This window comes from Amblyomma mixtum, chromosome 10 (assembly GCF_055824585.1).
Source record: "Amblyomma mixtum isolate Tamu chromosome 10, ASM5582458v1, whole genome shotgun sequence".
In the NCBI taxonomy this organism is placed as follows: domain Eukaryota; kingdom Metazoa; phylum Arthropoda; class Arachnida; order Ixodida; family Ixodidae; genus Amblyomma; species Amblyomma mixtum.
The window spans coordinates 144,814,957-144,835,871 of record NC_143021.1 but is presented as its reverse complement, the minus strand read 5'-3'; the positions used below and the strand labels follow the sequence as shown (position 1 = coordinate 144,835,871).

The window sequence follows — 20,915 nt, the reverse complement described above, 5'->3', positions numbered from 1 at the left end:
AAAAATATGACAGAAGCCAACTGCCACAGAAACCAAGGGGCAAAGGGGATTTTTTTTTAATTTATTTATTTAATTTGTGGTGTTGATCAATTTAGAATATTACTGAATATGTTATCGCTTAATGCTAATTGATTAGAAAAGCAGAAGAAAAAACAACCACATGCCGCCGGTGGGATCCGAACCCACGACCTCCGAATTACGCGTCTGGTGCTCTACCTCTGAGCTACGGCGACGGCTGTCAAATCTTCTGCTTTCAGGGGTATTTATGTTTACAAGTAACCTAACCTTGAGAGTGTTCATCAGCGCCACCCACGTTCATAAGCGGCGGACATGGAACGTCCTGAGTTACCGCAGGTGTGACGTAGAACGTCATCGAACGAAGAGGGTGGAAGCTGCGTGAGAACCCTCTTATGCTTCCTATGGCGTCAAGGCTGCCAGAACCGAGGCCCTCGCTAAGCAATTAAGCAAAGAAGGGAAGGGGAATGAGGGGCTCGTTATAAATATGACAGAAGCCAACAGCCACAGAAACCAAGCCACAGAATCCCCTTTGCCAAGGGGCAAAGGGGATTTTTTTTTAAATTTATTTATTTAATTTGTGGTGTTGATCAATTTAGAATATTACTGAATATGTTATCGCTTAATGCTAATTGATTAGAAAAGCAGAAGAAAAAACAACCACATGCCGCCGGTGGGATCCGAACCCACGACCTCCGAATTACGCGTCCGGTGCTCTACCTCTGAGCTACGGCGACGGCTTATATATATATAGAAATTGTTGCACTGGAATGTGGCTTAGACAGCTTTGCCACAACTGGCTGGCATTGCTGTGATGGGAGTTTGTCGTGACCTAATTATGATATGAGTGTACGCTTTGTTTTTCAGCAACATTTTGCCAATGCCAAGAGCATTCCTTCATAATTTGTTTTTGCCATTTAGCTCGTACTGAGCGGGTAACATGACATGAAAGCAGGATTCCAGGATGAGGCTGCGGCCTTCCCCTTTTCATTTTGTTTCCTTTTTTTTTTAATGGCGATGTTTTTTAGAGGTTTGCACAACATTAATTTCCGCTTGCATGACCGCTGGCATGCGCTTCCCGTTTAATGAGTGTTCCCCCCGGGGACATCTGCTTCGTTTTTATCCGTCAGGAATCATCTGACTCACTATGCAGAGCCATGCAGATGCAGTTGCTTTGCCAGCTTGTGATGTTTCACTTGTACTATAGAATTGCAAATTTTTGTTTTGGCTCAGGAAATGAGTCAGTCATGCTAGGATTAGGAATGCTTTCACTGAATCCTGGGCAAAGGCAGACATGCATGACATTTTCAGAACAGTGTGTATATATCGTTTTCTTCGGGATTTAGATTGACTTTTGAGGTTGATGCCAATTATTTCCTACTGGCTGTTACATCTGGCAGTTAGTTTAAAATAATCTGCCATACTTGTCAGTGCCGTTAGCCTGATAACATTAACACTAGGAGAGGGAGTATGGTCAAGAGGCCATGAAACGTGTCTTATTCTCACTCTGTGCCAGTTGTTCTTTTCATTTCCCTGGGTGTAGCTGTGTATCAGGCCTGTTCATTTTTGGTGTGAGCTTAAAGTTTCACCTGATGCACACTTAGGCATGAGAATGATCAAAATGCTTGTTATTTGCCATGCAGATTTAAGAAAATTGAGCTCTACAACAAAATTTAAAGCCAGTCCACATGCAGAACCTTTGCAGCCCCATTAAGAGATGGCTGATTGGCTTCAAACCAGTAACTGGCAAATCATGAACCTGGTTTGTGTTAGATGATGGGTTTCCAAGCTTCTTGGTCTCTTAAAACTTCGTGGCTATCAAGAAGTGACGAGAAATTTGTCGCCTTGCTTTCTTAATGCACATAGCTTAAGCATGCTGATACGTGGTCTCCTGCAGTCATTACACTCATTCGCATGATAGTGCATGGTCTGTCTCACAATAAAAGGCTATACAATTTGCCCTTTGTTAGGTGAGATGCACATCCTTTGAGTGGAAGGCCAGTGCGTGGCTCATTGAGGGTGACTGCTGGTCTGCCTCACTGAACCTCACCAACAACCAGTCAGCCTCAGCGAGCCAAGTGACAGTTGTCAGCCTCTACAAAAGAGTGCATGCGGGACGTGTAGTTTTGTAGCGGCAAAAAAAAAAAAAATTAGCATGGAAAAATCTGTGATGACCACATGCTGTGACTAGCATACTTGTATAATCCCTGAAACTGTCTGAGGAACCTTCAGTTTTTTATAGAATGCAATTCGGGAGCTGTCATTTATCTGTGAGGTTTCAGCGAAAACAGGATGGTAGTTTTTATCACTCATGTACTAACAATATCTATTATCATTATTCCTTTGTAGAGCAGCGGGACACATGTGTCCCACTTTTTTCAAGTGCCAGCAGCCAGCAAATAGAAAGCAGTGCACCTACATAACATACTTTTGCATGCTGAATACTACTGAACTATCAAACAAACCATTCAGAGTGTGTTTATGTCTTGCTTATAGGTCTTCTTATTGTTTTGTGTATTTTTACATGTGTGAGGGTACAGTATGACAAGCTGCAGTTTGGTGAAGGAAAATTTTAAATATTGTTGAGCTCTCCAGTCTTTTCTATCAGTCAGCTGCCTCATACGACTTCTTGAAGCAGTTGTCAGCTGTAATGCCAGTTGTCTTGTTTGTCAGAAAGACTGAGGTATGGATATGTACCACATTTTACATCTTTTGGAGCGAAGAGCTCCCCTTCTTGCATGCAAAGCTGAAGGTCAAATGACACTTGGATTTGACCTCTAACTGGGAGGCTCGCCACAGGTGTGGCTGTAGCGTCATACCATGTGAGCTGTTAGCGCTCGTTCCACTGCTGCGTCGACTACACCTCCAACCGCTCACTCTTGCCATTTGTGTCATATGACTAGCCACATGATTCGCTCTTGCTGAAAAAAAGTCAGGAGGGCACTTTGTTGACCTAAAGTGGTGTGAGGCGAGAGCCTTTAGTGCGGTGTTGCTGCTTGTGTCACTGATGTGTGGTTAAGATGTTAATTAAGTACACAATTGTTTGTGCATCTTAAATGCTGGAGACACTGGAGGCCGTTTGGGAGGCATCCGTCTGAGTCGACGCCTTTCTGCAAACACTCTCCAGCGTCCTAGACAAGGAGAACTACATATGCATTGGCAGGAAGTAGCGTAGCCATTAGAGTACGCTCGGCTGCGGAACGGAAGGATGGTGGTTTGAATCCCATCGTGCACAAAGATTTTTTTTCTGGTCTGACTAGAAAAGCGTGACACCTCTGCTGACAACCTTCTGTTGACAACAATGAGGCATTAAAGGCCTTCATAAAGGCCAGCGCTCGCTGCCTAGATGCCGCTGAGACATGGAGCCTAAACAGGTCACCGGGACGAGTTCTTCGACTGAGTGTTGGAGGCGCCGGGCTGCCTCTAGCGATCCCTATGACAGAGAGCATCACAAAGCCGTCTTGGCTAGAGATAAGTCGCAGAAACAGGCTCTTTGAGTTGATGAAATTGATAAAGAACAGAAGGTACGTCTGAAGAAGCAGCGCCACAGGCAACAAGAGTACCTCAAGTGGAAAAGGGCAGCGGATGCTGCCAACGTCTCCGCATCAACATCTGCCACTGGTTCGGTTGCCTTTCACTCAGTATAACCTGGCTCAGCCAAGTTTTTTCGAAGTCATTGGTACAACTATGCACCCTTTTTTTTTCTTCAAAACCAGTGGTCAAAACAGCTTGAAAGTGATGTCATCCAATTTCTGAAGTCATTTTGAGTGCTATATGCATGCGAGACATGCATACATTTAGCACCTTATAAAGTGTTAACCAAGTTATTTTATGTGTCATTGAGGCTGGCTCAGCTAATGTTTGCATACATTTCATGTTAACACCTAGTCTTAATGGATGAGATAAAAGAGCAAGCATTTCACTCCTACACCAAGCCTTGGTTGATGAAATAAGCTGACTCTGCAAGCTGTTTGATGGATGAGATGCTAGGCTGACACACTCTGCTTATGTCATGTGCACCTAGTATGGCAGGTGCATATACAAATGGTTCAGTTGAGCACATATATATTTAAACTTACTTTTGGTGAATCTTTTGGCAGATGAAATAGTGACTCCACGAGCCTGTTGTGTTTACACTTATCTATCTCAGTGAATGAGGAAGGCTCTTGTTAAACTGAGTGTGAAAACTGGTTGCTTAGTTGGTGAAACCAGTAAAAATGTACTCGACGGTGATCTGCAGTTGGGCTAGTTCATGATACAAGAACATAATGCAAATTAAGTGCAAATGAATAGGAATTGTGTTAAGAAAGGTTTGTGTTAGTTTTGTGTTAAGAAAAAGAGGAAGGGGGAAAAAAAGCTAAAGGAAGTTCACCACCCAGCAGGTTGAAGCCATGGTGGTAACTAGGCTGAGAAGAACTCTTGATGTGTCTGGTGGATTTGAGGCAGTGTGACAGTTACCTGTTTGAGGAACTGATGATCAAGATGCCTGTGTGTATGTCTTGTGTGCAGGCTGCTAGGTGCCACGTGAACGGCAGCGCTTTGTGGAGACCTCACCTTGGCTGGTCGTGCATCCCCAGCAGCTGCAGTGTCCGGTCGCCATGGCGACTGATGACAGCAGTGTCGTGATCACCTCCAACGGACTCGGGGCAGAGCCGCTCCATGGCCTGCCAGTAGTGGGCAGGAAAGGCAGCGCAGAAGACGCCATGGCTCCTCCTGCAGAGTGAGTCCTTGCACGTGGGACTCTGTGTGTGTGGAGTGAATCAAAACTACCGCAAAGGAAGAGAGGCATTGCATTCGTTGACCCACCAGGGGAGACGCAGGAATTCTGGGAAGTGGACACTGCAGATTTGGCTCGGCTAGTGTTTGCATGAATTGTATAGTAATTGAATCTATGTTTTCTGTCGAACGGGATGAGTAAAATTGAAATTGGAAAAGTTGTAATAATGTACTATCAGGGACAAAAGGGGTATACTCCACACGGCGGGAGCCGGGGCAACAGAAAAATGGGGCATTTTGGCGAGCTAAAGGGTGAAACATTGAAACGAGTCACGCGACATACCTGCTGATAATAAAGGTCATGCATTGACTGTCCTGATCCCAGATGCCATCCGTAGATGGCGTTGCAACGCAGTTTTCCGTTGCTCCAGCTCCCGCCGCGTGAAGTAAAGCACTTTTGTCTGCGATAGTAAAACTTTCGTTGTGGCAAAGCTTCAAGAAAGGCTTTGCTGATTTCCATGCGAGCCTAATACAAAACATTCACTTGCATTAAATTTATTGAGGAAGGGAAAAAAATTGAAGGGGACATTTAAGCTCCATAATGCTGTAGCGTAAAGGGTTAATTTTCATGTATGCAGAAAGGTCATTCTCTACTTTATATTCATATATTCCTGCGAGTCCTCACACCCCTCCATGCGCAGTGGTTTAGTGGCTAAGCGATGTACCACTGCCGTGTGATGGCACGTGCTCCCAGTGGTGGGCCTTGTGCTGCCCAGATTGCTGTGCCACTGTCCTGTGATGGCAGGTGCTGCCACCTAGGTTGCTCTTCCTGAGTCGCCAATCATTAATTTAGCTGCCTGTGCTTCGCCCGTCTGTGTCTTTCTGTACCATTTAGCTCGATTTCCTCAGTATGGAACACCAACTAGCCCTCACTCTTGCCTTGCGGGCGACTGTGCGAAGGTGAGGAACGAGCCAATAAGAGGTAACTATCTAAAACGTTCTGCTAAAAGGATTTAAACTCTTTCCTATTGGAGAGCATTGTGGCACAGCTATGATTTCGCGGTGGAATCCACGTTTTCAGCCTAACGCTAGTCATTTCCCAGAATTCCTGCAGTGGATGAAGTGCTCTTCAAGAAACTGACATAGATGGTGGTGCCCCTTTTTCTTCAAGGAAAGTTCGAGAAACTATGTCTCCGAGAACACTGCTTTGTGGCATAAGAATCTGCATTCTATCTGGTTCGGTTCTAATCTTAATAGTATACATGTTTGCACACAATGGGCTCCACAGGAATAGGCTAGTGATGCATTCCATCAGAGATAAAACAAAACCTTTTTTTTGCGCAATTGTGCAGGCTTCAAGGACATGGGAAGGGAAAACAGTACAGATTTCTGTAGCCCAAGCTTATTGTCATCATTAGTGGAGCACAAGTGTGCTGTGCAAGCACTTGTCTTTAGAAGCGATGTCTTTAGAAGCCAGAGTTGGAAATGCCTCTCACTACTTGGGAAATGTTTGAGCATTTTCTATTTTTTGTTTATTTGAGACGTTTGCCATAGGGTAATGAGGAAGGGAGAGAAAGTTAGAAGAAGGAGTGTAAACAAGCCTTGCTTAAAAAGTGGCAAAAGTTCTCGATAAAGCGATCATCATGAATCCATTGGCGATAGTTGCCTGCAAACTCCCATTGCAGGCCAACCTTCCTTAGGAAGCGTTGTCTCACGGAGGCTCTAGCCAGGCAAGTCCACAGCAAGTGTTTTTCGTCACACTGGTCTGGCGCAGAACCACAATGGGGACACTTGTCAGTCACAGCATTTTCTGTTTGCTCTGCTTTCATGCCAAGGAGACAGTCTTTGCCTTTTCACATGTATTGCAGATCTGCCTCTGCATGTCCGGGCACTCCGCCGGCCTCTCAAGGCTCCAGCCCCAACGGGCACTCGCACGGCCCGGAAGACACGCGCGATGACTCTGTGCTGGTGTTGAGTGGCGGTGACCTGCCCAGCCCAAAAGCTGCGAACAGTGTGCACAAGCCGGACGATCACAGCCCTGTCCAGCAATGCCCACCTGCTTCGTCTCCAACTCGCGAAGAGCCCCGACTACAAGCTGCGGATGGGTGCAGAACGACAGAGCCTCCTGAGGCAGAGGGCGCCACTAGTGTCCCAGGTCACACGTTGAGACTCGCGGAAGACAGTTGTCAAGGGTCAGCATCCTCGCATAGCAACGGCGAGCTGCCCCAGGCGAGCGAAGCTGTCATTTCCAGAACAAGTCCTGGTGCAACTGTGGTGCCAAGTTCCGGTGCAGCTGACCCCTCACCACTTCCAACCAGTAACTCAGACCTTGGGGACGCAACACACGTGCAGCCAGTGACTTCTCCGGTGTTGGTGTGTGAGGGAGGCAAGGTGCTACCGTCGAGTGGTGAAAAAGATGCGCACATGCTCTTGAATGGTGAAGCTAATGGTGGTAGTTATGGCGCAAAGCCGTCGGACCATTCTTCCAGTGTGGTAGCGACAAGCGCCAAGCACGGGGCCGTGCCCAATGGGGATGTCGGCGTGAGATGTGTCCGTGACAGCAGCAGGGGCGGCAGTGCTGGCTCTGGTGGGAGAACTGTGGTTCCGGCGCCATCGGTCCTTCCGGAAGGCAGGCGGCGGAGCGCATCGGACGGGGCAGTCCAGGAGAACGGCTGGACGCGGAGGTAAGAGCTCCGATGGATTTGCATTACGAACGCGCTCCTAACGGTTTTCTGCTCAGTGCTGAAGAGAAGGGTGACTGCACAATGGCTCAATGGCTGTGTGAGGATGTCCAAAATGACCTTGGAAATGTTGAAAAAATTTTGATTGTAATGTGAAAGTCATTTGCTTCCAAATGCCTGTGCACCAAATCAAAGCTACAGTAAAAAAAAAAAGAAAAGCCTTGGTTCACTGGGTGCTATCGTCTAAAGTGTGTTTAAGCCGGTAACCATCATCATCATCAGCCTGACTACACCCACTGCAGGGCAAAGGCCTCTCCCATGCCTCCCATGTCTCCAATTAAACCTGTCCTTCGCCAGTTGTGACCACCGTATTCCCGCAAACTTCTTAATCTCATCCGCCCACCTAACGTTTAGTTGTCCCTGCTATGTTTTCCTTCTCTTAGAATCCACTCAGTTACCCTTAAGGACCAGCGGTCATCCTGCCTGCGCATTACATGCCCTGCCCAAGCCCACTTCTTCCTCTTGATTTCAACTAGGAGGTCATTAACCTGCGTTTGTTCCCTCACCCACTCCACCCGTTTCCGATCTCTTAACATTACACACCTATCATTTTTCTTTCCATAGCTCGCTGCATTGTCCTTAACTTAAGCCGAACCCCCTTTGTTAGCCTACAAGTTTCTGCCCCATAGGTGAGTACCGGTAGGATACAGCTGTTGTATACTTTCTCTGAGGGATATTGGTAAACTGCCATTCATGATCTGAGCTGGTAGATATTGCCATTTACTCAGCAGGTTTGGTTGGAAGATACCATAATCTGTGTTTGAGTACAGAGTTGAAGATAGTACTGAGCAGTGAAGATTAAATGGTAGCCTTTATGGGCTTAAACACCCTCAGCAGAGAGCACTTCTTAGCTTGCTGGAGAAGACTAGAATGTACTTGGGGGAAAATTGCTCAATCAGTGCTGTAACTACGTTGTGGCTTATCTGATAGATGCTGCCATTTACTCATTAGGAACGCTGGGCGTAGTATATCGTTTCACACTTTGCAGAAATGATCTTTCTAAAAAGAGCTCAGATTGTGGCGAAAGCAAAAAATAACCGGAAATTCGACGAACAGTGGAGTGATTTTTTTTTTTGGTGTCATGACTGGGTGCAACTAAAATGATTTTAAGTGAATAAAGAAAAAAAACCTCTTTCAGACTCATTTCAAGTCAGTATCATCAGATGCTTGGCTATGCCCACTGCAGAAAAAAAAGGCCTCTACCATGTATCTCCAAATAACCCTGTCCTGTGTCAGCTGTAGCCACCGAATCCCCGCAAACTTCATCTTCCCACCTAACTTTCTGCCGACTCCTGTTATGTTTCCCTTTTCTTGGAATCCAGTTTGATACCTTTAAAAGAGTATAGATGCCTAATTTTGGTGGCATGTTTTCTCCTCTACATTGATGCGGGAGAGACTACTATGCATGAATCACCATGTGGTATTCGCCTGCAGCTGCTAAATAATTTATAGTTGAATTTTTCTGCCGTGCTCTTTCGGTTTTGGTTTCAAATGATGGCTGTGACTTCAAAGTGGTTGTATATCACGGTAGGCATGGAAAAACTGCAGTATAATCGCTGCTTCATCGTTTTAATACACTGCAGTGCTGAAGCCAGCCTTTCTCAAGAGCCAGAATGACGATTGTAGAAGCAGCGATTATATTGCAGTTTTTGATGCCTCATGTGACCTGTAAGCACACATTGACACCACAATCATCATTCGGCTGTTGAAACCAAAACTGAAAGAGCACGAGAAAGAAATTCGATAAGTTATTTAGTGAACATAGGAGAATATCACATGGTAGTCCATGTATAGTAATAATGCCTTCCGCATCATCACAATGAAGAAAACACGCACCCAAAAGTTGTGTCTATACTCCTTTAAGGACCAGCAGTCATCTTGCCTTCGCATTACATGCCCTCCCCATGGACATTTCTTCCTCTTGATTTCAACTAGGTTGTCATTAAAGGGGTCGTGCAATGTTTTCCGAAAATTTTGAACGATGTGTGTATGTTGAATTTTGACCCTTCATTCTATGTATACCTTGGTTCGTTTCATCGCGTGGGTTGATTGAATAGCGAAAAAAACTAAATTTTGGTTTCCCAGCGCGCGTCCCCCTCAACTCGCAGCAAACGTCATTTTAAGAAGCCAATCAGATGCTTCTGTCGTCAACACAACATGGCGGCTTAGTGAGGCCTGTTGAGCCATAGTTGACCGAGGTCACAGCACGCATATTGACTCGAATGTGGCACCGTCGTCTGCTCAGAATGGAGTCTGCTAGCTGTCAAGCTGACACATGTGCGAAAACTTGGCTGGCACACTGCACCAGTCGCCGCTTGCGAACTGCCGCCTACTGCAAGCAGGGACACACGGAGCGGCAAGCATCTTTGCACCGCTGGACTCATGCCCGGCCCACATCCGGTGTAACACTTTGCCACCACACACCAGCGCCTTCGCGCTGCTTGGCTACTGAAGTTCGCACCAGAAAAGACAAAATAGCGATGTTATCAGGAAGACTGCCGGCTGTACTCAGGTGGCGACAAAGCATGCCTGCCCATGTAGCGCGCTTTCGGCAACTGTGCTGGACGCGGGCGCGGGCGCGCCGGGCGATGAACTGCACTGCTCTCTGGCTGCCCTGGTCGTCTCTAGGCCTGTTTCGCATCGAAGCCGCGGTGGAAAGCGCTTCGGAAGTAGCCTGGGTTATAATAAAATGCCTGCTTTTGGCATACTGTCAACAGCATCGTCTTACAACAAAAAATATGGTCATTTTTGCGGTGCGCTCGGCAGCGGAGCTAGCGGACGCCAGGCGTCCGCTAGCGCGTCGCACTGCCCCTTGTCAGTGCGACGCGCCGCATGCGGCCTGTCATTGGCATCGGTTGGGCGCAGGCGGCAAGGTGCTGTCGGTCGTTGTTACGACGTTCGCAACGGGACGTCGCGCGCCCGGCAAGTAGCAGTCATGCCGAGAGACCGCGACACCTCTGCCTGCGGGAGCCCCGACCGTGAACCTCCGAACCCGGTCGTGGACTCAAGTCATCTCTATCGCAAGGGGTGGTTCAACTCGCAAGCCCCATCTCCAAATTATGCCTAACCCTCGTCACGCTTCTGGAATATATTTTTCTGCAGCAAAGAACAGAAGCGCGGAGCCGATGCGCGCCGCGATAGCTGACTCGTTCGTATCGAGTTCATGTAAATAGAGAGTCGTTGAAATGGGCTGACCTTGCTCACCTCGATTCTCTGACTCAAACCACCGCTGTCAAGGAACACCACCTAGATAGGTTCACGTAAGCAAGGCTATATCGAGCCGCTGATACTGAAGCCAAGAAGGATGGAGAAGCAGAACTGAAACCGAAACTGGTCCCAGGTCAGTGATTGATGTATGACCACGTGCTGCAGCTTAACGGAGTGCAGTTACGCGTGCAAATAATTGGAAAACCTTGTATCACTTTCTGAATTTTTTATAAAGCTATTATTTTAGGGCAAACGAAAGTTGATATCTCTACGTTTCTGAAGATCTTAAAATGACGGAGCATGTCCCAGTAATTCAAGACCAAAAAAAAGCACGAGGTCACATCCTTTCATTCAACATATCTAAGCAAACTTTGGGGGCCGTCCTGCGTTTTTTCAGGATGCACTTCGTCCAAGAGTTTTGCAGGTCAACCTAAGATTAAAGTATTAAATGTTATATCACGGTCAGACATGTAGTACAGCTCGGAAATCAACGGCTCTGTGCAGATACACAGTCCACAGTTATGCAAGGAGCACCGCAGACACGCCGCAGCTGTCGAGTGACGCTGAGTCACCGATCACTTCCCCGCGAGTGTGCTACATGCGGCTTTCCGGTTGCAGGGAAGTGCTGCTGTCATCCACTCCTATCCGAGCTTCTATCCCAGAATCGAGGGGAGCTAAACATGCGACCAACTTTCATCGCTGCGCCTGTTTTCTCGGCCGGCTCGAGCAGCACTAACAAAACAAGCACAGTTTCCCAATCAAATTGGCATCCGTTTACGACGTAGTTTAGTGCGGCTGTTGTGCTCGGTGAATTACCGGCCGAGTTTCCGATGCACGCGGGTTCCAAACGGCAGTGTGAATGTGACACTGCGAAGAAAACGTGCTTGCCGAGCAGGAGTATCGTCTGCTACATGCACCTCAATCATGGCAGCCGGCGGCGGCGCACCGCAGCGCCACGGCTGCATGCCAGTGCATACCACTTATACAAAAGCATGTTTGGATGCAAGACAACTTTTGGTTGCTGTCTGCGGACTGAGCTTATTTCTGGCGGTGTGTTGATTTTTTTTTGGTAGAGAGATAGTCGAGCAATACCATCTCGCCCCCAACTTTCACATTAAGGGGGGAAGCAGCTGGTAAATCCCCCTAAAAATGGCTAAAAATTGATTTGCTGAAAATTGCTATATCCGCTTGTATGCCTCATTTTCTTATGGTGTCCGGAAATTTCGTTGCTGAAATCAACTGGGAAGCAGTGTAAAAAAACTTTCATGAAACGTGGCGGATGTGAATTGCAAGAAAACTCTCAAACAGTGAGTGTTTTTCCTCTGTTAAGGTTTTCTTCCCAAATACGAACCTTGCACAGCAGATTTCTTCAGGACTGTTTTATTTATTCTGGCCCAGTTTGGTTTGTTGCACTACTAGGACTATTGCGCAGTTCAAGATGTTCTCTGTTTTTTAAATTTAGAAGTTTCACATTTCTTGGTATGAATATTCTTCTTACTCTGGATATATCAATGGACACTGCGTCACGAAAATTCAGAACCAAATTTTTGCTTTATGAGAAAACAAAAAAATTCTAAGAATGTCTTGACCTTTTAGCGCGCCAGCAGATATATATTAAAAGACGATTTTCTAGAGATTTAACAGAAATTTTGTGAGAGGAGACATGAAATTATGTCTATTATGCTCAAAAAATTTCATGTGGATACATTAAGAAATAAAAAAATTTTGCTGAAAGCCGTGCCCCCCTTAAAGTTGCACTAAAGAGAACTCTGAGCTCGTCATTTTACCGCGGGAACTCGACCTGCACGCTCTGAGCATTCTTAGAAACTTCCAATTATTGTCCTGTGCGGTCGATTTCCATACTATAAATCGAATTAAACGTCGCAGCTCCCGCCATTTTTTTTTTTTTTGAACTCACCTTCGAAAAGAGGAGTCTGCCAATGCATGGAGTGCCTTTCAGCCAGTTGCGTGGTATGGAGTGATACGCAGCGATCGGCGAAAAGAAACATTCTACGCGCATTTTTATTTCTGCAGGCCTAATTTGCGGCTACCTAGCCTCTGACTGAAACTATTTGTTCATGGAAACCTAAAAAACAAAATAAAACCAAAAGTGAAGCCGCCATGCGACTGGCTGAAAGGAACTCCGTGTATTGGCTGACTCCTCGTTTCAAAGGCGAGTTAAAAAAAATGGCGGGAGCCGGGACGTTTAATTCGATTTGATAGGGGGAAATCGGCCGCACAGGAAAATGGAAGTTTCTAAGAATGCTCGGAGAATGTAAATTGGGTTCCTGTGGTAAAAAGACTATTTCAGATTCCTTTTTAGTGCACCTTTAATGTAGCACAGTGTTGACGTGCCTAAAAGATGGCAGGCTGTAATGGTCTTCTTGATGCAGTCTGCTTTTTTTTTGTTTTTGGCGGAGATCGTTAACGGTTGGAACTAGTTCTGCACATCTTCACTCGTTCTGGGCAGTGAGCCCCGCTAGACCACTTTCACCCGATTTCAACGAAACCAGTGCGTTGTTTAAGGCATGAGTTCTAAATCTGTTTTGTCTTGGTGAACCCGTTGTGGCCTTGAAGAGGTGCCAGGGAGCTCCACGTGTCTTGGCTTCTTCTGCCCCCCCCCCCCCCCCCCCCCCCCCTTCCTGAATGACATGCATACAGAAGAGAACAAGCAGATACACAGCCCCTTTCGTAAGATGCCTGCATTCAGTTAAAAACTGGCTACATAGTCAGTCTGCTGTATAAACAATTAGACACATGTTTAGTCCCAAAATAAAGAAGGTATAAACAAAGGTGAGGATCAAGGCATACATGGGTTTAACCCTTTCAGGCGCTTTGTACACAATTGTGTAAGCAGCAAACTTGCAGCTTTTTCTAAGAAATTTGAGCACTTAACAGAGATTTCATTATTTCAGTCAGATTGAGCACCCTTCTTGTTGCAAATCAGATGCTTTTTTGTACCATGTAGCGAATGCAGTAAGTAATATTACACATAACAGTGAGCTAGGTAGCACTTTGTCCGGCGTTTTTATGCAGACAGACTTTGCCACGAGTAAAAACATTGATTGTTTTTGCTCAATTTCGAGCGTAATGTGAATCTTTGAAACAGAGTGATTCCGCAATCGCTTGTGTGTTTACCTGACACACGAGAACATTTCGATGTTACTATTTCTAACAAATCTGACATTTGTTAGGTTTGTTATTTCTGACAAATCTAACAAATCTGACACTTTGTACGCAATTCTCCACATCATTGTAAAAACTTACCTGCTGGTCTTTCAAGCTCGAAAACTAACAAATTCTCTTTCTTGAGGCCTGAATATACTACTTAGGTGAAAAAAGAATTGATTTCAGTCAAAACGAAAAATAGCGCCTGAAAGAGTTAAGGGCTCTGAGAACCCAAGTCACACCAACGAACACAAGGGCTTCGCTAAACCCAGATTTGAAAGCCCCTGTTGTAGGGCCACTGGTTAAAATTAGCTGGGATTTGTTTTTCCTTGCGGGCGGAGGTTGTTATTGGGTGGTGTTGGTGAGGATGACGCAAATAGCACCGTGAAAGGTGGACACTAAGTAGAAAACTCGGTTTGCGCTCTCTGTGTCGTTTATCTTTTGGCACGCTGTTTCACCTTCAACAGCAGCCTGGCTGGCACATGGCTGACGGTTCCAGACCATCGCCTGGTAGCGCTGTTTCAAGAGAGCCGCCATAATGTCCGAGCGTACACAACAGCAGCGATGATAGGGGCCCATAAAAACCGTTCCCTGCAGCACTCAGGTCTCCGTTGTGAAAAAAAAGAGTATGATAATAACAACAATGGAGCGAATGCTTTTTAGCCCCGTGCATATTACTCGGCTGTGAGATTGTGTGCTTGCAGGTGCATGTGCTTCCTTTGTGTACACGGCTTGTCATAACTGTAAGAAGACATTGTGCACGGCAGGCTGTCCGGTATATTTCCAGCCCACCGCTATAGCAATAAGCCCTGGCGTGGCTTCACCATAGGTGTTGTTCACTGAAGGTTGTCATAAAGCCGCTGCCCTAAAGAGCAAGATAAGAGCACTTGGTGGCAGAGTTTTGAGAGATGCTTACAGAATGTGGAGAAGCTCCTGTGATGTTTTCCTGGCTGTCATCACGTTGCTCTTTATTCGAGTGCGTGCATTGTTGGTACTCTTTGTTAATTGTATCTTATGGGCTAAAGCTTCTATAAGTATGGGCCACTTTAAATTCTCTCGCAAGCTTTTATTTATTTTATTTTTATTTATTTATGGATACTGTGATCTTGTACACAAGATCATAGCAGGTGGGAAACAGTGTGTTAATACAAAAATACAGACACATACGAACAAAACAGAATTGCACATAGAAAATCAGCAAGAAAATACTGTGGCAAGGCCATCAACAACAATCATTTCAAGTGCTCTTCAAACAAATGCAATGATGTCTACCTGACGACATCATTCGTGAGGTTATTCCAGTCAGTGATGGTCTTTGGAAAAAAAAGAATATTTAAAACAATTAACTTGCGAATTTAATGGCGTTATGGAAGGAGAATGGCGATTTCTAGTTTGGTACCCCGAGGAATAAGTAAGGATATTAGAGGTGTCAACTTTGAAATTATTATTAATTGATTGAAAGAAAAACATTAAGTGACATATGCGATTTATGTTAGGAATAGAGGGTAAGCCACTTTTTTTTGAGATCCTTGACTGATGCTCGCCCGTAAGTGTTATATATAAACCTTACTGCTTTCTTTTGGTTTGTTAGTTTGTTTTTGGCTTACTGGGTCGCTTTTTCTCTCAGGATGTGAGGTGGTGCCTATTGTGTGTTGCCATAATTAGTGAGCAATGAACACTGGCCTATGCTAACTGGGAATAAACTTAGTTTGTGCAGGTTTGGGATGCAAACGTGGTTTTCACGTGATGACAGCAGATGTGTTGGGGAGAGTGAGAGAACTGAGTGGCATCTCCTGTCTTTTAACCCTTTCAGGCGCCATTTTTTGTTTCCCTCGGTAAAACACTTCTGCGCCTATATATTATGAGTCCTCAAGGAGGATAATTTTTTAGAATTCCATGCAAGAAGCATGGCACGCAATGTGGTGTCCCCATATCTCACTAACGCTGCTCTGCAGTGACGGTGCTCTCGTGATTTCGCAGCATCGACACTTGACCCTGGAGGTGCGAGTGACAGTTGTGTGCGAAAAGATGACGTCTATTCATTTTACTTAGGTTCGTATGGAGATGACTGTTCTATACAGCCCTGACTGTCAGCAGGCGCTAATCTCTAACCTTTGTTTTCTCCATTGCCGAGCAGATTCAGTGCTTTCTGGGCCTCTCTGAAGATTCCGGACATGTTCTGAATGATTCCGGGTGCAGCATGGAATTGCACAATTCACAAAATAATGTTAAACATATTCTGCTGGAAAATAGAATATATAGAACGATTTCATTCCTGGCATGAAATCGTGCCTTGGATACTCTATTTTGGCACAGTAATGCATGAAATGTGTGTTCTAGGTTATTTATTTATTTATTTATTTGATTAGATTATTTATTTATTTATTAGGGGGCAGCAGAAAGTTAGGTGGGCGAATGAGATAAAACAAATTTGCAGGAATACAGTGGCCACAACTGGCGAAGGACAGGGTTAATTGGAGAGACATGGGAGAGGCCTTTGCCGTGCAGTGGGCGTAGTCAGGCTGATGATGATGATGATGATTAATATTTTTTTTGTGGTTTGTGAGAGTGTGAAATTTTGCGAACTGAAGATTTTTTATTTCGTAAGCATCATGTATTCTGCTGTTTTTGTTTGTATCATCGAATGGGGTATTCAGTTACCTACACTACGATGTGTTGCATAAAAGAAAAATATTTAAATTAATGGCCGAAAAAAATTACGGAACTGCCCGTTTTTCTTGGTTAGGAAAGAGTTAAGGGACCTGGACAGGACACGTACGGTGCGCACAAAAGGAAACTGCCACAAGCGAGGTTCCGGTGGTACAGGAACAGAGCGACACGACGTGAAGCGCTCCTTACACTCAGTCGAATCGGTGGCAAGTTTGGCGAGCCGTACCCTCTAGTACCATAGCACAGCAGAGGTCACTACAAAACAGCTGCTCGCTAGCATACAATGCCCCTGCTCTGCTCTGGTTGTTTGTTCGCCATGTGTGACTGTGCACACAAGTTAACACCTTGCCTGCTTGTTGGGAGCAGCGGTGTTTGCTTTCTCAATCACTGTTTGACTATCAGTGACGCTTTACAACAAGCTGAACTGCCAAGACCGATACGAAACAGTGTCGGTCTACGGCAGCAGTAGAATGTCATTGTATTTGTATCACTGCGAGTGCGTGCGCATTCCTGTGCCAGTAAAGCGCCATCTGACATGTGACCCGTGGCCATGAGAACTGGGCCACACCTTGTGAAGTATATTTGCATGAGATAGCTATTCGCCACTGCCCCCCCCCTCCCCCCCCCCAAGCAAGAAAGTGGGAACGGCCTGGCCAGCCTTGCTTTCTGCGTTTTTGTGATATTATAGTGCCTCAAATCATGATTTTCTTGCTCCAGCTGTTCATTGCTTGCAGCAGTTTTTTTTTTTTTTTTCTGCACACTGCACTTTGCAGAATAGGTAAATGGTGTTGGTTTGTTACAGTGGAGAAGCTGCTATCAAGGGGAAGGAAGCTGTGTTGAGTGTGACAAGGAATTATAAATTTAAAATGGCATCAACAAACATGACAACCACTAATTAAGGTAGGGAAGCACAAGGCTGAAGTAGTAACTGTAGGGTTTGATGCAAGATATAGTAGTGCACGTCAGCTGAGATCCGTCACAACCATAAACTTGAAAGCACAAACTGATGGGTGAGTTGGTTATGCATGATATAATTGAAACAGTGAAAAGCCCAAGAAGAGAGCAGAGGAAAGGAGGAAATGGACAACACAGAGCTGTACTAACAACTGGGGGACAACTTCTAAGGCCCAATGCGTGATGTTAAGTGGGCGAGTAGAAGAGTCCAGAAATGCTCCTGCAATCACCCTTACCACAAGGCAGCATGTTAAGATACACACCCGTAGTACATAAAACATGCTTGGTCTGGTAATCTACTTTGTGCTTTGCATTGGGTGTATTTGCTTTTTTTTTTTCCTGCTCTTTTGTGAGCCAAGGAGTAGATGAGATGTTCCAATCGGGCGACACACTCTGCCAGGACAGATCTTTGGAGGCAGTGGTGCATTGGATTATTTATCTGATGCGCTTTTGCCGAGCTAGGACTCCTTGAATAACGTTCACATACCTAAAATACAAAGCCTTGCCTCTGTTTTCCAATCTTTCTTTGAGAAAAAACAAACACATGCACGCACTGAACAAGATTGAAAGCCTCACAGGCTCAGCAAACAAGCGAATAAATTGATGAACCACGTTTATTGAAGTGACGTGGAACCAATCATAGAAGGAAATGCACGCGAGAAATGTGAATATGGATGCGGACTCGAGGGCACAGACATGTGTACATTTGCAAAAAGAAAGGCATGTGCAGGTTGGGTATGAAGCTGGCGGAAATTTTTTCACTGCATCTTCAAGAATTTTCATGAAGAACCTGGTTTCTTTTATATCTTGAATTCATAACAGCCATCATTTCTGCCGGTGCAGAAATTTTGCAAATATTCTGCAGGAGTGATTTCTATTGGTCACTACATCCTTGCTCTTACAGAATGGTATTCAGACATGTGTAGCAAGCGTGTCGTCCATATGGAGGCTTTTGAGGATGCTTTCAGTCGTGGAGCATGATATCCACGAACTTCTCGGGGGCACACAAGACTCTTCAATGCTGTGGCATCGGTCAAAACCTTTAACCTCCTTTCCTGGAGCTGTAATTGTCTGAAGGAATTTCGTGGAATGGAACACCCGGCTTCTTTTAGCGCTAATTTGAGGGAAGAATTAGAATGCAGCAGCAATGTAGTTTTGCCCTCTAATCGTTACAACAGCTGCGATTCTCAATGCATCACTGATAACGACTTTCACTACTCAAGCCACGGAAATAAACTGAAAAAGCACTCAGTGAGGGCTACTTTTTGCTACTCCAGTCACAAAAACTTTGTTGCCTGCTAGAGGGTCGTCTTACAGTGCCACCACATAGCAGGCACGTGCTCTACAGTGGGCAGCTCAGCGCCTGACGCTGCAAGCATGTTCTTCAGGAGGCATTGGATTGGGCAATATCCATGATGTAAAAATAGCGCACAAGGAACACAAGGGACGGATAGGAAACGACGCAGACAAGCGATTGGGCAATATCTCGCTCACAAGAAATCAGCTTGAGTGGTGATGACAGGGCATGACATGGCATGGCATGGCGTGGCATTGTAGGTTTAACATCTCAAAGCCTTGAATTGGCAATGAGAGATGTCATACTGTAGGGCTTGGCATTGGCTTGGGAAACATCCCACTCACCACAGGAAATCAGCTTGAGTGATGATGGCATGACATGGCATGGCATGGCATGACATAGTGGGTTTAACATCTCAAAGCCTTGAATCGGCAGTGAGAGATGCCGTACTGTAAGGCTTGGCATTGGCTTGGGCAACATCTCCCTCACCACAGGAAATCAGCTTGAGTGATGATGGCATGGCATGGCATGACATGGCATGACATGGCAAGGCATGGCATAGTGGGTTTAACATCTCAAAGCCTTGAATCGGCAGCGAGAGATGCCGTACTATAAGGCTTGGCATTGGCTTGGGCAACATCTCCCTCACCACAGGAAATCAGCTTGAGTGATAATGGCATGGCATGACATGGCATGACATGGCATGCATAGTGGGTTTAACATCTCAAAGCCTCGAATCGGCAGTGAGAGATGCCATACTGTAGGGCTACAGATTAATTTCAATCACGTTGTGTTCTTTAACGTGCACTGATATTGCACAACATGTGAGCATCTTCTGAATTTTGCCTCCACCGAAAAGCTGCTGCCACTGCTGAGATACAATCCCATTCAGCCTTGAGCTCAGCAGCAGAGTGTCGAGGAAAGGGATAGTAATAATGATAATGAATGGAATGCACGTACACAAGCTGAGCGTAGAGGATGAATATTCCTTTTCGAGAGCATGCTGGTATCGTAGCATTTCAGTGCATTTTCATGTGTTGATTTCACTCGGTCAAGGCAAATGAGCGACCGTGAAAGGACGAAGAGTATGCTTGGGCATTCTGTGGACATTGTGTGCGCAGCCTGCCAGTCCGATAGTGTTGACGCTCGACATGTGCACATGCGCATGAGCGAGACAATGGAAGATAGGGATGCCCCGCCATTCCTCGGCACCGAGTGTGATAACATTGTTTCCAAGTGGAATGTCGTCGCAGCATTAACGGCGGCTCTCTCGAGGCTCGAGTATTGGCAAGACGACAGAAACTGAGCTTGGGGCTGAGCCTGGCCATAATTAAAAGCTGGTTTTCTGCCTGATAGGGTATATTTCTATTCATGCACTGGCAGTGAAATGTATAGTGCTGCAAAAACTTGTAATTCCTATGCTGTCAATGTCACCGAGTGCTGCAGTAATTTTTCGTGTCGTTGTATATGAAATTGCTGGCAACATACTTTAAGCTTGGCTTTAAGCATGCAGCACTGTGATGTTGGTCTTTTTGTCCTTGTCGGAAAGTTGCGATGTGTTGTGTTCTTCGAAGCCAAGACGGTTGAATTGCAAATTAATGAAAGTAAAGCAGTAATCAACCAATACACTATTTGCTCTTCAGGCACACAAGGATAGGCCAAAGTCAGAAGGCTGTGATAAAACAACTCCAGTACACGTACAAGAAATACAGAAGTGGAACTAAAATGAATCGAGCAGCAATCATAGGATGTCATGATATAACATGAGAGAGAAATCTTTTCTATGGGGTGCTGCCTTGACCTTTGTGGGAGCTCTCTGCCGGAGGTCAGGATGCTGTAGTGGTGTTTCCAATTTATGTGTAGGGATTATGTGTATAAATGCCTGTGCATAGTCTATTGTATATGCACATTAAAGAACCCCAGGTGTTAGAAATTATTCTGGAGCCGTGTTTCGCTTCCTTTCACCCCTTCACTCATGCTGTAATTCACTTGTCCACCCTCAGTGAGATAGTTGCAGCTCCTTTCTTTCCTTATAACCAGTTAATATTATTATTAATATTGGAATATTTTACAGGTCTCAAGAGGTCACTCAAAAGCTTAACCCTTTAACGATCAACCCTGAACTGTACTTGTCATGGGAGATCAGC

The 20,915-nt window shown here is 45.5% G+C and overlaps 1 protein-coding gene across 1 annotated transcript in view; it reads left to right on the top strand.

The window, feature by feature from the left end:
* Positions 1-20,915, top strand: part of LOC149327192 (uncharacterized) — a 68,707-nt gene that overhangs the window by 9,469 nt on the left and 38,323 nt on the right. Inside the window, exons 2-3 of the mRNA XM_089562550.1 lie at positions 4,525-4,735; positions 6,600-7,415. Of these exons, the coding sequence (XP_089418676.1) occupies positions 4,614-4,735; positions 6,600-7,415 (938 nt within the window). The 5' untranslated portion in view covers positions 4,525-4,613. The remainder of the gene's footprint in view (positions 1-4,524; positions 4,736-6,599; positions 7,416-20,915) is intronic.